Genomic DNA, 15,998 nt, shown 5'->3' with positions numbered 1-15,998 from the left:
TTAAAGTCCGTAGTAGCTAAAGTAAACTTTTTTACGTCTTACGTCAATTGTACTTGTTGCGTTTGATAAAGCTAATGAGAAAATTAATACGAGCAATGAACTAAATGGGTTAAATGAATCGTTCATTATCATTCGATCGAGAAATACCTGGTGCCGTCTCTACGCGCTTTGTAATTGGTTATTCGAAATTCAAAATTGCATCGCCGCATGTCATGGCAAATGTTTTAAATTTTTTATCGCTTTTCTGTCACGAATAGTTATTGACATGATGTCAATGTTCAATAAGCAGTTTTCATTTCTTTTATACATACTATTTTTCAAGTGGACAGGACATAGCGAGACAGGACCCACAAGATGGACCCCAAGAATTCTACGATAGAGACCTTGGGAGAGCAAAAGAGGTGTCGGAAGACCGCAAAAGAGATGGTCTGACGATATTGTCGCTGTAGGGGGTAAAAACTGGCTGCAAGCAGCAACCAACCGGAGTACATGGAAAAAAAGGGAAGAGGCCTATATCCAGCAGTGGAGGTCAGAGGGCTCATAAAGAAGAAGAAGAAGAAGAAGATTTTTCTAAAATTAGTAGTATTTTTCCAAGGTAGCAATTTAAATACATATTGCAAAGGAGGTTCCAAGGTATAGCATCTTAGGAGGAAAGTTTGTTTGGCAATATGTTTATGTATAGAAATGGTGGTCGTTGACAAACTAGAAAAGTGTCTGAAGGAGCTCTTTCTCTCTCTATCTCTGATCTTTATTAAAAGTTTAAAAGTTAGCCTTCGCATCTATGGTCAGAAAGAAAGTGGAAAGATGGCAATGACTTACATTCAATTAATTATACATAATCGAATCGTCATAATGATTGCAACTGTTTGAAGGACATGAAATTTTCAAACATATCGTATAAAACTACCCGCGGACAGTAACGAGAAGTATCACGGATAAAATCACAAATTGTGATCCAAAATTGAGTTTATATTGTGTCCACTGAAAAAAGTGGAAGCAGTTGTTAAAATCAAACAGTTTAGTTGATAATTTACAATGGCCGACTAGAAAAGGAGGTATTCGAAATATGGCTACATCGTAGCATGATGCGCATTCCATGGACCGATATGGTCAGCAACGTGAATGTGCTCCAAAGAGCAAGAGTTGTAAGAGAGCTGACTGATACCAAAGTCCGAAAGGTGTCATATCTGAGGCATTTGCTTGGAGCAGAAAAATACAAGCACCTTATCATAAACGGCAAAATAGAAGGTCGACGAGGTGTGGGAAGAAGACGGATCTTCTGAATCCGGAGTATACGAGATTGGGCGGGGATCAGAACCATCGAGGCGCTGTTTAGAGCTGCCCAAGACAAGGATAAATAGTCTTAAATGATAGTCGACGTCAAGAGGACCTGACATGATATGCACAGAGGAATAAGGAGAGAAAGTGGGTATCAATTAGCAGGAATATACCAAAGGGTATTGAAACATCCATAATAATGTGTTGATATAATATGTAATCCCAACTTCTTAGCAATAAGTCCGCTAATATATTTTTTTTCTATATATGAAGTTAAATCAACATAAATCTCCCTTTTAACGCTTAATTACCTATATATTCACCGTACGATCAAATTAGAGAACATGTTTTGAATTTGATTATTGAAAAGTTCTGTAACATACGAAAATCAATATCAACGGCCAAATATAACAAGATATTCTTTATACTGACTGCATAAAGTTATTAAAATTCCATTGGCTACTACTACCCACTTGAAAATTACGGAAATACTTATACTATGATAAATACTACAAGTATACATAAATACTATTACGGAGTGATCTATTTTAAAATATCAAATATCCAATAAACAAGGAATCAAGAGCGATTCATAATAAATTCCATAAAGATATATGTACACTACACATCTTTATAATAACTATGTATTTTTAAATTGCAATGAGTAAGTTTCACTCGAGATGAAATCTATAACATACCATAAGCGTTCAGGTAATGTTCAACTAATATAATACACCAGCGCCATCAATATTTAGTTAAATCTTTCTAAAACTATGGCTCAACTTTATTTGAAATTGATCATACATAATCTGGCGCCGATCTTTTTTTCTACAATAATTTTAATGTTACTGTTAACCTTCATACTCACGGTATTACACGTAAACAATATAATATTTTACGTGTATCTACTCTATTTTAATTATTCGTAATGCGTATGTTGTTATCAAACGAAAAAAATCAAAGCATTAAAATATGAATTATCCATCTTAAAACCGTGGGAATCAATTAAAATATTTGCGTAATTAAGCAAAATATATTTTAGCTAGCTTCCTCCGAGATAGGCGAATAAAGGTGAATTTAATTCAAAACAATTTTTTATACATATGCAATTTAGAGTTATTATAAGTATACCTTGATATAAAAATAAACGTTTAGTAATATTCTTCATTTTAAAATGCAATGCAGAATAAATGAAAATTATTTGTAAGGGAAGTATTGATGACCTGAACTTTCAAATAAACGTTTTGTCAGAAATACTGCGTTACACAATAGATTTTTTACGAAAATAATTCAAAGATCATATTTATTGAAAAAAATACACAAATACCGCATAGAAATTGACATCCCAATTCATAATATTTGTTTAAATACAGAAATTATTTTCTGGCAATCATACGTAATAGCAATTATATTTAGTATAAAAAAAATTATTACCAATTAATAAAGAGTTTTTTTAAAGTTTTTAGTTCTCAACAATTATATACTTTTTATGAGTGTTTTTAATTTTTAATTTTATTGTAACAGCAGTGCTTTTGTAAGATTTATTATAAATATTTAAATTAATTATTATAATTGTGGAACAGTAGGTACAAAAATACCCTCATAAAATACTAAGATTTTTATCTATATATGATAGGTAAGACTGAGTTATGAGCTCTATGAAATTAATGCCATAAAATTACCTTCTGACTCTCGTGCGCACCCAATAATACATAGGGCACCGGATTAAATAGATGACGTATAAACTAAGTCATTCATCTAAGTAAGGTATAAGTCCTGCGGCTTATATAACAGTCCAGATTGATTCAAAATAAATATTACAATATAACCGCAAATTTAATTATTTCAGTTAATTAAAAAATGCACAAAAACTATATGCATCTATTCATCGAATGCAGGCAAATATTTTTAATGACAGATCTGATTTCTGTTATTTCTCAAGGTAAACGTACCAGTATTCGGTCGTGTGTAAAGTTTACAACTTTCTCAAGGCTCGCAAGCCGGTACCTCTATCTGCCATTATTATTGTTGCAAGATCGTGCGACCTTTGAAGTAAATGAAAGATGGGAAATTTTATGTCTTATTGTAAAATAATTCATACTTACTTATATTGCGGTACCTATATTGATACGTTTATAAATTATCTAGTCGTCATGATATATTGGGTATTGAAATATAATATAAACATTATAAAATATTACAATACCAAAATATGAACTAAAAAATATATTAAAACTAAGAAACTAGGAATGTTATAAAGAACAGCAAGAGTGGGAAAACCATAATCAGTAATAAAAATCAAGAGATGCCTCCAACAACGGCAAACTGCGGTGACCTCTTTATTCTTTATGCAAACTGCAAAGCGGTAAATGAAAGATAATTTATTGTAAAAAAGGAAACAAACAGTTTACTATCAATAAATTTATCGGTTGCATTGTTGTAAAATAATCAACATTACAAAAAAAAAACTAACTTTAACTTACAAAAAAACACGTACTTAGGATGCAGAAAATAAAGTATTCTTTTAAAAACGTCTTTCGCTCTCATTACAGTAATTATTATTTTTTCATTTACCCTCTGTTCTAAATATTAAATATTCTTTTCAATTAATCACTTTTATTTTTATTTTTTCTGGGTGGTGGTTTGACAAATTATACAGTTGATTACATTTCATGCACTAACTACATCGTAATTTCTGTTTTTTTTTTAAAACAAACTTGTCGGATAGTAAACAATATTTTTATCTCCAAGGGACTTGTTTGCCCAAGTAAACCAAGCTTCTAGAAATTTGAGTACGAAACCATGAGCGCCCTTTTGCTATTAGGGCTATTCCCATTTCATTTTATTTCCCATATAACAGTAATGCCAACTGAATGAATTTTCACTTTCCTTTATATAATGGACGATCAATTAAAACCTTAACGATTTAAAGCACTATGCACAAACTGAATGCGAACAGAAGTAAAATATTTGTAAGTACATACCTAAACAGTAATATTAATGTTTTTAATCAATTACATAACATTTATAATTTACAAAATTTTTTCAATATAAAAATATTGGTACGAATAATAAAAATATCTCATGTCGAAAGATAGGCATATTTAATAAGCAAGCTCCTACTTAGGTATTACCAAAAGTACCTACTTTCATAAATAGGTACCTTCCTAATATTTACCGAAGCATTATTTTACGACATGGCAATTTTATCAACGCCGCGAGGTCTATTTCTCGTCTAGCAACATTATTTTGTTATGATATTTTGACGTGAGTGCTTGCGTTAGAAATGAGTGATAATTCCCTAGATCTCAGCATTATTCCTGTTCTCTCGTTAAAAAATGAAACTCGTGATGTTTTATCGAAGCTCCTTAATCCGTATAAAGTTATCCCAAACAATGAAGGCATCCCCAGGTAGGCCTATGTCGCATTCCTTAGTGTAGGTTAACTGTCATGTTTTCTTTTTTCTTATTTTAATTGTTCAACGCTCTTTGATTTTAGGGACTGGAGAGGTTTGGCACACCTTTTTGGTATATCAGGAGAGATGATTCCCGCTTTTACCATCTCTTCAAACCCAACTTCTGATTTACTTTCCCAATGGGGTCGAAACGGTGTTCAAATTGCAAACTTACGGACACTCCAGGAATATTTAGAAAACCTAGACCGTTTTGACGTGCTGGAGGACACTAAAAGCTTATTTGGTAATTTAATCTAATACTCAATAAAAAAATTAATGTACAAATATAGCTACATGCAAATGCACCCTTTGATTTGTTGAAATTGTCATGCCTTAAAAAAAAATTCTTTGGCTAAATGTGTTTATTATTATGAAGATAAACAGTCTATATACATTGATTAAGATGTCTTTTCCTACGTTAAGTAAAAGTTAATATCATTGGTGCTAATTTATAGGAAAAATTATCAAGCAACGTTCATGATTATAGTATTTCGCATATGTACTTGACTTTTATAATCAAAAACTAAAACGATTATGTCTGACATGAAATGTGATCTTTTAACTATTCATAGATATAGAAAAATTTCTAACTAACTAACTAACTAACCATCACGCCGCTTCTCCGCAGGGGTAGGCAGAGAGAATAGAGCGCCACACTACTCTGTCCTTGCAAACATTCTTCGCCTCTTCCACGTTCATGCATCTCCTCATACATACGCGCCCATTGTTACGACTCCTAACCTGACCACTTTCAAGTACCTGATCGTGCCATGTTTTTCTCGGTCTTCCTCTGCTTCTTTTCCCACTAACATTCGCCTCATAAATTTGTTTTACCGTTCTTTCCTCACTAATTCGTTCTACATGTCCAAACCATCTCAACACACCTTTCTTAATTTTATCGATAATGCTTATCTCAGCTTTGCATTCCTTCCTCATTTCACTATTCGCACATCTATCATACATCGTTTTGTCGCACATTCTTCTGAGAGATCGCATTTCGACCGCATTCAGTCTACTTTCATCCTTATTTTGCCAACTCCATGTTTCACTTCCATATATTAGAGTTGGAACCAGGACTCCCTTGTGCACTTAGAAAAATTTCCCTTTAAATAAATGTCATATCTGCAGAAACAAACGAATGACAAATGGCAAAGAGCAATTAAAGAATTCAATAATTCATTTTCTGCCTGCTAAATGTAATCATTTATATTTTTCTATCTTGTACCTAACAATTATTAGTGGTCATTTGTTTTATCTTAATTTAGATTATTGTTTAGTAAAAACCATGTGGAATCTAATTTAAAACTGTCATCTTTGTTTATGTTGTCAAAACAGAATTATCTCAATGGCTTCTTTCATTGTTACCCTGAAAATACTACATTTTTGATAACTTTTCCTTTAATTCATCTATCGCAAGTATCGTAGTGGCTGTGTTGTTTGGCAGATAAAAAAATAGAGGGAAAATATAAATGAACCCTGAAAAAAAAACACTTGAAAATTCAAAAATAGAACAAAATTTTCTTACAATGTTGCAATACTAAAAAAATACCTACCTCTAAGGAATATTTTACTACATTCTAAATTAACTTCATGCATGTAGATTTTCACGATCACTGTGTGGTACAATTTCTATAATTCTTGTAATGGTGCCCAATATATTGGGAGAAAATAATACACAGATTAACCCAAAAATTATGCATTTTTAAGTGACCGATGTCTAGAGTTCCCAAGTTTAAATTTTCTATTCTACACATGGCAATCTTATTCCCTTTGATTTGTCAATATATTATATCATTCTGTATTTTAAGCCTAACAGCAAAGGCTAAACTGGCAACTCACAAAGGAGTCCTAGCACCAACCCTAATGTATGAAAATGAAGCATGGAATTTGCAAAAAAAATTATAAAAGTTGACTGTAAGCAATCTGTAAGACCAATGTGCGTCAAAACAATGTATGATAGATGTTCGAATGATGAAATAAGGAAAGAGTACAAGGCATAAGCATAATGTATAAAATGAAGAAAGATGTGTTGAGATGGTTTGGACATGTAGAAGAAGTAAGGAGTGAGGAACAAATGGTCAAACATATTTATGAGGTGAATGTAGTTGGAAAAGGAAACATAGGAAGATTGAGGAAATCTTGACATGCTCGAGTAGGTCAAATACTTACAAGCGGTCAGGAGTCAGAATAATTGGCAAGAGATCCATGAATGTGGTGAGGAATATTTTCAAAGACAAAGTGGTGTGGCATTCTATTCTCTTTGCCTACCCCTGCAGTGAAGCGGTGTAATAGTTAGGTAGTTAGTTTTTGTATTTTATCCAGGGCTGAAATTACAGCATAAAATCCCTTCTTCTTCTTTCCATGTTCGCTCCCTAGGTGGAGCATATGGCCAACACCGACCCTGCGAATCCTAAACGCACTCCCAATTCCTTTTAAAGGCTGCTATTTTCAGTTACGTACACTCCTTGAGTACTTGAAATACAGTACTTGAAACTCTCGACTCTTTCAATGAGCTGGTTAATTAACGTAAAGGATTGTTGGGCATCAAGGCATGAGTTGTTGCACAACACATAGGTTTTTGCAACATTTATTGTAAGCCCCATGTACGTAGAATACCTATTTACCCTGTCGATGATTAGTTGGAGACCCTCGATGGAGTCATCAATTATAACAGCATCGATGATAGTGACTTTCGAAGAATGAAAACCATGAGCATGATTAAGAGAAACGGCGCAAGGACGCAGCCTTATCTGACTTCGGAAGTCAACTTAGTCAAGAAAAAAAAAAAAAAAAAATATATATATATATATATATATATATATATATATATATATATATATATATTACATGATGAAATAAAAGGTTTTATTTCATCATATATTCTCTGCAGGAGGATGTGATCAATTTAAATTTATCTTTGATTATATTTATCTATTTTATTATTCTTATTAACTTATTTATAGAAATTCTAATCAACAGTAATAGTTTATTTGATTGATCTATTACATTTTAATTATCAACATTTTCTTCAAATCTAGATTTAATATTAAAAGGAAAAGAAAATAATTTTGTGGAATTTAATTTTTACCCTTCAATTAGATGATGTCTAAAATACATTTTTCGAGATTTACTGAAACTATGCGATATCAGTTTTGTATTGTTTCTGTTTTAAAGCAATAATGCCCAAAGCCTCTATTTAGAAGACTTATCTGCATATATTAGTATAATAAGAATATGGAAGGTAGATATGTATACATCATAAACACAGAGACTTTTAAAAGTAAATATTTATTTAATTCATTTTGCAGTTGCTACTACACAATGCCTGTCTTGATATTTTGGTTGTAGTGGTTGGCAGTCAAATATCATAATTTATTATTTTAAAATTTATGTTATTAAACTTTTTGTTTTGTTATTAAAATTTATGAAGCAACAGGAATATTTTTCATTACATTTTTAAAAAATTACTTTTTTTTTCTAGAAACTGCCTCTGAATATGTATTTAATATTATTTTTATGGCTTGATAATTGTTTTAGAATCGGATGCCTTGGACTACCTCAACGATTCACAGTCGCACAGTGTATCCAGCGTTGGCATGTCAGTGGTGCCGACAACACCTGACTTTGATGTTCTAACTGTCGATGATGCTCAACTTCTACAGCAGGGATCACCAAATCCACAATTCTACAATGCCTTTGTTTTATATGCGGATGAAGATTACGACTTTGCCAAGAATCTTATCGATCGGATGGAAAATGACTTTGGGTTTAAGGTACTAAATATGAAAAAGAGTATTATATATAAATAGCAGTTATTAGTTTATGAACTTGATATTATGCTTTTAATTTGTAATTAAAGCGCTAAACTTGTAATTAAAAAAAAAAGTTTAAAATGCAGTCAGTTGTCACTTGGTTTAGTGCTTTTGTATTTGGTATTTTGTTTTAACATTGTTTTATAGATGGTTAAATTTGATAAATGATAAAATGAAGACAATTCATAGCTAAAAAAATAACTTTTAACACGTTAAACGCCAATAATTATATTTGTCAATTTTGAAATTATAAAAAAGGCTTTTCTGTAATTTACGTATTTTAATAATATAGTGCATTTAGTTTATTAATTTTTTTTATTTAACCATGGGTTCTATAGTTAAAGCATTTTAAATATAGCTCTTGATTGAGGTCACTGATGCCCCCATGGTGCTGCGGTCCAACACAAGCGAGGTCACCGGTGCCCCCCATGGCGTTTAACGTATTAAATGAAATCACTTTAACTTAATTATAATATCGACTGGTTTCGAAACACAGCTTATTCCTCAAGACTAATTAATATAAGTTCATTACTAAATCAAAACGATTTGTTTAATTTATTTTCTCTGTATAAAATTCCATAATTTACACATTCAATGCTTGTAGAATGGTTACTCATAGGCTAAGAGTAGTATTTCTATTCTCTTTTCAAACAACGGCTGTAATTTTAATATGTCCTTTAAAATTACAAAGTTGACATTTCTGATATTAAAATGCATATTATGGTTTGGCACCAAAAATCTGTCTTTATATTTAATTATTATTTGAAATAGATCACTATTATTTAGGTTTTAAGTTGTTAAATGATTATATTGTGATTCCAATTTGAAAGATATAGATTTGTGATTCTATGAATTTTAAGTGTATGATTCCTTTTTTTTGTCCGCCTCCGTTGTGTAATAGTCAGCAGCTCGGCTACCGTACTGGAGGTCCCGGGTTCAATTCCCAGGGAAGGGATGAATAAATTGAAGTGATTTTTAAAACAAATATTTATTCTATTTTACCCTGGACTGATACTTTAAGCGGAGGCCTGATAACCTTTTCGTCATGTGTTGACGATCAATATAACACTGTGTTTATATGATGCCCTATACACCATCGGGTTTCGGATAAGGGTTTGAAGAAAAAGAAGATTATTTTTTACTTTGTTGCTACTATTTTTTTACTGTGTTTTCAGCTATGCACAAAGGACAGAGATCTAATAGTGGGAACTGTGGAACACTCAGCTATGCTGCGCCTCATTTCGGAGCGATGTTATCGCCTCATAGTCATTCTCTCACCTGCATTTCTTGAATCCCGCTACAACACTTTCTTTATAGATTTTGCTCAAGCTCTTGGAATAGGTATGGAACATTTTGAAACATCTATCTTAGTCTAATTATTAGAATATGTATACATATGAAACTGCCATTTTTTTGATAAATTTAACCATTTTTTTCGGTATCAAAGGCAAAGAATATTTAAGAAACATTAATCTAAATAATTGCCATCATTAACATTAGTGTCGGGTTGTGGTCCCGTGGTTAGTGTCGCGGACTCTTAAGCCAGAGTTTGTCGGTTCGAACCCACTCTACCACAATGTGATACCTATTTCTAATAATGAGCCGCTTAGGCTCACAGAAATAGTATGAAATTGAAATATTTGTGTAAATAATAAAAACACAAATATTTCTCTTTAAAAACAATTTTAAAAAACAACTACTTTCGTCCATCTTTCTGGCAAAGCAAAAATTCTGTTCTGGAAGAAATCCTGGTCTTTTGAAGAAATCCATTGGACCATCGAATTTTTAACTTCTTTGTATGAATCGAAGTGTTGTTCAGACAGTCCATGTTGCATTGAAGGAAACTAGTGGTAATCTGATCTGGTGAATACGCGGGGTGACTTATAATGCATTTGACAGCTAATATAATATGTAAGAGCATTAAGCAATGCATTGCCAACTTCAAGTACGTCCACATACAAAAGCTAGTGCCATCTATCGCAACCGGTCGTTTCATATGCATACACGTATTACATATCCAGAATATGTCTTCCTATTCCACATTTTACTTCCACTTTGCCTTGTAATCTGTATATCACATATTACTTTTCATTTCTTTCATAAAATGGCCAAAGTACTCTAACTTTCTTTTTTATGATATCTAAAAAACTCTCTCACCACATTTTGAACGCTTTAATCTTCTTCGTAATAGCTTGGGTGAGAGTCCAGCTTTCAACATCATAGAAAAGCATTGAAAATATGTTGTGTTGTATAATTCTTCATGCCCAGATTAAAATTCAAATTCACATATATATATTCCACCCCTATATCCAAGAATCTGGAGTACCAGGATCCAATAACTTTGCCTTCATATGATTAACAATCAAGTGAGTAGTCCACTTGCAAGCCACGTTATGTTAAAAAATTAAGTTTTCTAGCCAATGTCGCCAATCGGTAGAAAGTTTAAAATATTTAAGTCCATATTTAGAAATCTGCCAAAACTCATTAAATTAGGAATAAAATGGAAAAGAAAAATCAATACCTAAGTAACTTCACTACTAACTTAGAATCAATAAAATGTATAAACTCATGCCTCTAGCGAGATAGCGAGTATTTTTGTCTAGAATTTTCACTCATGAATTATAGCAACTTTAAACATAAAGAGTAAATCCACTCTCGAGAAGGCATAAGCTAAAATACTTTTGCAAAACTCCCTTTGCCGTTCGACAGTTCATTTTCTAAAATCTCTCAAAAAAGCTCAAATCGGTAGAAGATTTAATCTTCTATTAGCTAAATTAAGATTTAACCTCCTATTGGTAAAAAAACTTATTTTTATAATATAACGTGGTTTGCAAGTGTACTACTTAAATTAAGAATGCCTGGCAGGTGATCAACATGATGTGTTTTTAACATTACGTAAATAAATGAAGATTTATTCACCTGAACTGGCCATTATTACAAGTCCTATCTTTTGAATAAAGTTTAGAAGAAAATTTGTATTTATATTTATGCTGCTTTGTATTTGTAACGTTATTTTTCCCCTTTTTCAGAACAACATAGTAGGAAAGTTATCCCCTGCCTGTACAAGAACTGTAACCTTCCGCCTCAACTCTCTTTCTACTTTCTTCTGAATTTCCAAAGAACAGGGTCTTCTGGGTGGAATTTCTGGGAGAAACTCAGGGACTCACTCAAGGTGGCACCTATCACCACCAACAACAATCAAAGGTTATTATTTTTTATGGTTATTTTGTTACCAAAACATTTTTGTTTATATTAGGAGTCTTTAGCTAGAAATAATTGAGTCGGCTTGTGATTGTGGTAGTGATGTGCTATTCTAACCCTTCTCTACGACAAATTGACCTGCCTAGACCTACCGTAAAGTAATAATGCAAATTTAAATATTTATTTACATCATGAAAATTGATATAAAGTAATTTGAGAAGCGGTTTTAATTTAAGTGTTCAGACCATTGGTCACCAACTATTGCGAGAAAAGGGCCAAATCAATATTTTTTTTTAATCTGGGCCCCTGATGAAAAATATATTTTTATTCCGATTACCCAACACTTTGAATCCACTACCTATTACCTAGTTGATAATTTGAAATATGTTGCCATGAATTCACCACCAAATAACAAAATTGTATAAAATTTATATAAATTATTTATACGCAGAAATTGTAAATTTTGGAAGGCCCGCTGAAAATCTTTGCCGGGCACTATATTTGTGACTGATTTAGAATATATACATATATTTTTAATACCTGTCTGATATATTGTATTGTATCGCAACTCATACTTATTTCGAAGCGAGACAGCACTATGTAACCATAAATTCCTCAAATAATGGCAGCTTTTTCTTCAGTTATAATACCATTTATTGGTTACACTGTCTACTCATTGTATGACATCTTTGAGGCTTTGTGGAAAAAGGAAACATTGTTTTTAATCATGTTAAAATTTTATCATCTTTAAGAACCATGTCTGTAGTGTAAAGGTCAGTGTATTTCGCTACCATGCTGCAGGTCTCAGGTTTGATTCCTAGGGGAGTTAAAGTGTTAATATTAAAGTGATTTCAAACTCCGCTTATAATATCTTGTCTGTCTGTGTGCAAGGCAAATGATTCTCTGATGTATGTCGACAAAAAAAGTCGTGGTTTTTGAAAGAGATAAATGTAGATCTGTGTGCAAAATAGTAGTAAGTGGAGAAATTTTGGTTCAGGTTAATTTCGTATATTTGGGAAGTTTATTGTTTAGGGATGGCAAGATTGATAAAGATAAATGCTGGGAACAGAGCGAATGGTGCATCGAAATCAGTTATAGCAAATAAAAGCCTATCAGCGAAAGCTAGGCTAAGGCTGAGATAAGCATTATCAATCAAATAAATAAAGGTGTGTTTATATGGTTTGGACAGGTGAAAATAATGAGTGAGGAAAGAACAGTTAAACAAATTTATGAGGCAAATGTAGTTGGAAATAGGAGCATAGAAAAACTTGGCACGAGGAGATGCATGAATGTGAAAGAAACAAAGATTGTTTGCAAAAAACACAGCACAGATTGGCGTTCTATTTTCTCTGCTTACCCCTGCAGTTAAGTGGCATGATAGTTAGTTTATATTTAGATAATGTAACCCTGGACCCCGAGTACCTGTAGCTCAGGGCTTATTACCATTGCTTCGTGTATTTTACAATCAAGATAACATTATTTATATGTGAAGCAGTGCCCCACGCTCCATCGGATGCCGTCAAAGGTTATAAAAAGAAGAGAAACCAGAACTTTTTAAATATATATTTTCTTTATATCTTTAAAAAAATTCTTATCTTATTACGTTTCATTTTGATGTTTTAGAGTTGCTATTCGAGAACTCAGCCCTCATACACAACCTCGAGCAAGAGAAAACAGAAATCAAATACCGCAGCGGCTGGCCATAGCAAGTGCACCACAGATGATTGAGCCTGCGGAAAATCATATGTTGACGCCTTCACCGCCTATAAAACCCCCTCTGATAAGTATAACGGCTTGCGAGGAAGTAGACCTGCAACCCATCGGAAAGACCCTAACCCTCCCTGCATCGTCCTTTCAATCCTTTGGCCATTCCACTAGCCTGGGGGATTTAAACAATTCCTTGGATAGTCAGAGAGAGCCTTCGGTCAATTCCATCACTTTCTCCGAGTTTGCTAGTGTAGGTGACATCACCAACATCGATTTGATTAGCAAGTCGTCTAAGAGTCATTCGTCTAAAAAAATCCGATGGTTTTCAAAGCTTTCGATATTCAATAAAAGTAAATTTAAAAAAGCTGTACCGGTCTTGGCTGACTGATTGTTAAGAAGATAATCATCATTATATGTATAAGGTTATGTATGCAGTATAAACTCGTTAATTTGATCAGTGATTAAAAAAAATCCGCAAAACAAAGAATATTACAATATTTTAGTCCCCATAACTTTCAATTTATAGAAATGAAATTATGATTACAACAATAAATCTATATTTTATTACATCGCTCACTCCTTTCAACAACGTCAAATATCAAAAAACTTGATTTTTCAGGAGATCGCTTTCAAAGCTTACAAATATAATAAAATGTATTAAAAATACATATCAAGCCACTTATTGAACTTTTTACGGTGGAACAGAACAGACCTTTTTAGGTTATACCTGAATGTTTTTTCTACATTTGAAAAATATTTAGTTTATTTAAAAAAAAAATTATACAATACCTTTTCTTCAAAATGCAAAAACAACACTTTCTGCCCTGTAGCGGGTAAATATTAAGTTAAAAATATGCCGCTTTTGCTTGGATATAGTACATTTTCTGGGCATTCCGAAAACATTCACAACTGAAAATTGACAATTTTTGATATATGACGTTGGTGAAAGGAGTGAGCGATATATGACACTATAACAAAATGTCAGTACAGGCAGTTTAGTTTATTGTTTAGTACAGCAGGTTAGTTAATTATTGAACTACCCCACTACCCGAGCTGATCGACCACAGCACGATTAATTTGTTTTTAAAAAAAGGACTGTTTTCACATATAATATGTAAATTTACGTTACCTATAAAGATAAGCAAAATCTGTCAAAAAAACTTATCAAATGCTTGCATTGCTTTGGTTATTTTGTTAACAACATATAAATTACTTACAAAACACAAAAACAATTTTTGTTTTAAATGAAAATGGTTTAAAAAAAATCTTATTCACTAATCATAATTATTTAAAAAAAATAGTATCTTGAATTTCCAATTATCGAGTTTTTAATGTATAGTGTATAACTTTTATTTTTTGTTGAAATTAATATTATTCATGTGCAATAATTAACAAATGGTTCAATCATATTTTTTTTAATGAACAATATTGATAATAATAAATATGGCCAACTTATATAGTTTACAATTTAAATTGTAAATGGTTTACAGTTTTCATTCTCACAATTTGATATTTACATATATGTAGATAGTCACGCAATACAATCAATGTCTACGCGTAAAAGTGAATGTAAAAATTTGGATTTAATCTGATAATTATCGATAAGAGATCTGAAAAGGTGGGTCTTGCGTTTAGATCGGAATTCGGCAGAATTCTGGATAAATATCAGATACAGGCAGTGGAGTGCAGAGTTTTTAATCAGGGTAGTCAGTAAGGGTGGGTACGAATGAACCATAGTAGGCACTGGTCGTGTTTCTATATGGAACACGACTAATCCAGTGTAGGTACTGCTTTTTTGCCGATATAGAATGCACGCCTCTGGATACAGGTGTAACTTGTTCAATGGCGCGGGACCAGCAACGCTAAAGACCATTTTAATTATGGCTCATGTGGCAATATAAAGATTAATATCTCAAAGAGTACATATTTTTTAAAGATTTTACCTGATGTTATAATAATGTCTGTGATATTACAAACATTTTAAATTGATAATAAACCAGTGCCACAAAATTAATATTGTTACATTCTATGTGCCTTAAAGAACGATCTTGCTTATGAAACTTGTCTGACTTTCAGAAACCATTACAAGAATAGATGTGATTTATAGTGACTTCATAACATTTTCCATAAGTATTTTTTATGAATAGGTAAGAAATCGATGCTACTGTGAATCACCTTGCATCCATGAAAAAATCTTACATATTTACCATATTTTATAAGTTTATAAACATTTAATAGGTTTTTACATATTTAGTTTTCTGGTATTATCTATCCGCATAAGAAATTATATACTTAAGTAAATAAAAATGCATTTGGGCATCGATGCATTTGAGTCATAGCATCATGGAAATACAATTTAATTAATACATTCCATTTATTATTTTGTAATATTTCTATTTAAATATTCCACATATGCAGTAGACTCTCAATTTTCTAGGATGTTTAAAAAATTTTGAAAAAAAAACAATTTGTTAAGTCCAAAATGCAAATCAATGTTACCTAATTTTAATGAAAAATTCTGCGACTTGTTTGTATTCACCTCAACA

At 32.1% G+C, this 15,998-nt stretch overlaps 1 protein-coding gene across 1 annotated transcript; it reads left to right on the top strand.

Moving 5' to 3' along the window:
* The first annotated feature begins 4,518 nt into the window (after positions 1–4,518).
* Myd88 (myeloid differentiation primary response protein MyD88) lies at positions 4,519–15,462 on the top strand. Its single transcript, XM_088272687.1, has 6 exons — positions 4,519–4,689; positions 4,777–4,976; positions 8,270–8,505; positions 9,720–9,885; positions 11,574–11,748; positions 13,369–15,462. Exons 1-6 carry the CDS (start codon positions 4,565–4,567, stop codon positions 13,838–13,840), a joined length of 1,374 nt encoding a protein of 457 aa, XP_088128813.1. The 5' UTR covers positions 4,519–4,564; the 3' UTR covers positions 13,841–15,462.
* Positions 15,463–15,998: the final 536 nt, after the last annotated feature.

The sequence above is a fragment of the Brachycentrus maculatus genome, unplaced genomic scaffold, assembly GCF_059751285.1.
Source record: "Brachycentrus maculatus isolate JH-2025_06_01 unplaced genomic scaffold, ASM5975128v1 h1tg000514l, whole genome shotgun sequence".
NCBI classification, from domain to species: Eukaryota; Metazoa; Arthropoda; class Insecta; order Trichoptera; family Brachycentridae; genus Brachycentrus; species Brachycentrus maculatus.
Note: the sequence above shows the minus strand (reverse complement) of the source record. Positions and strands in the feature narration are given on the sequence as shown.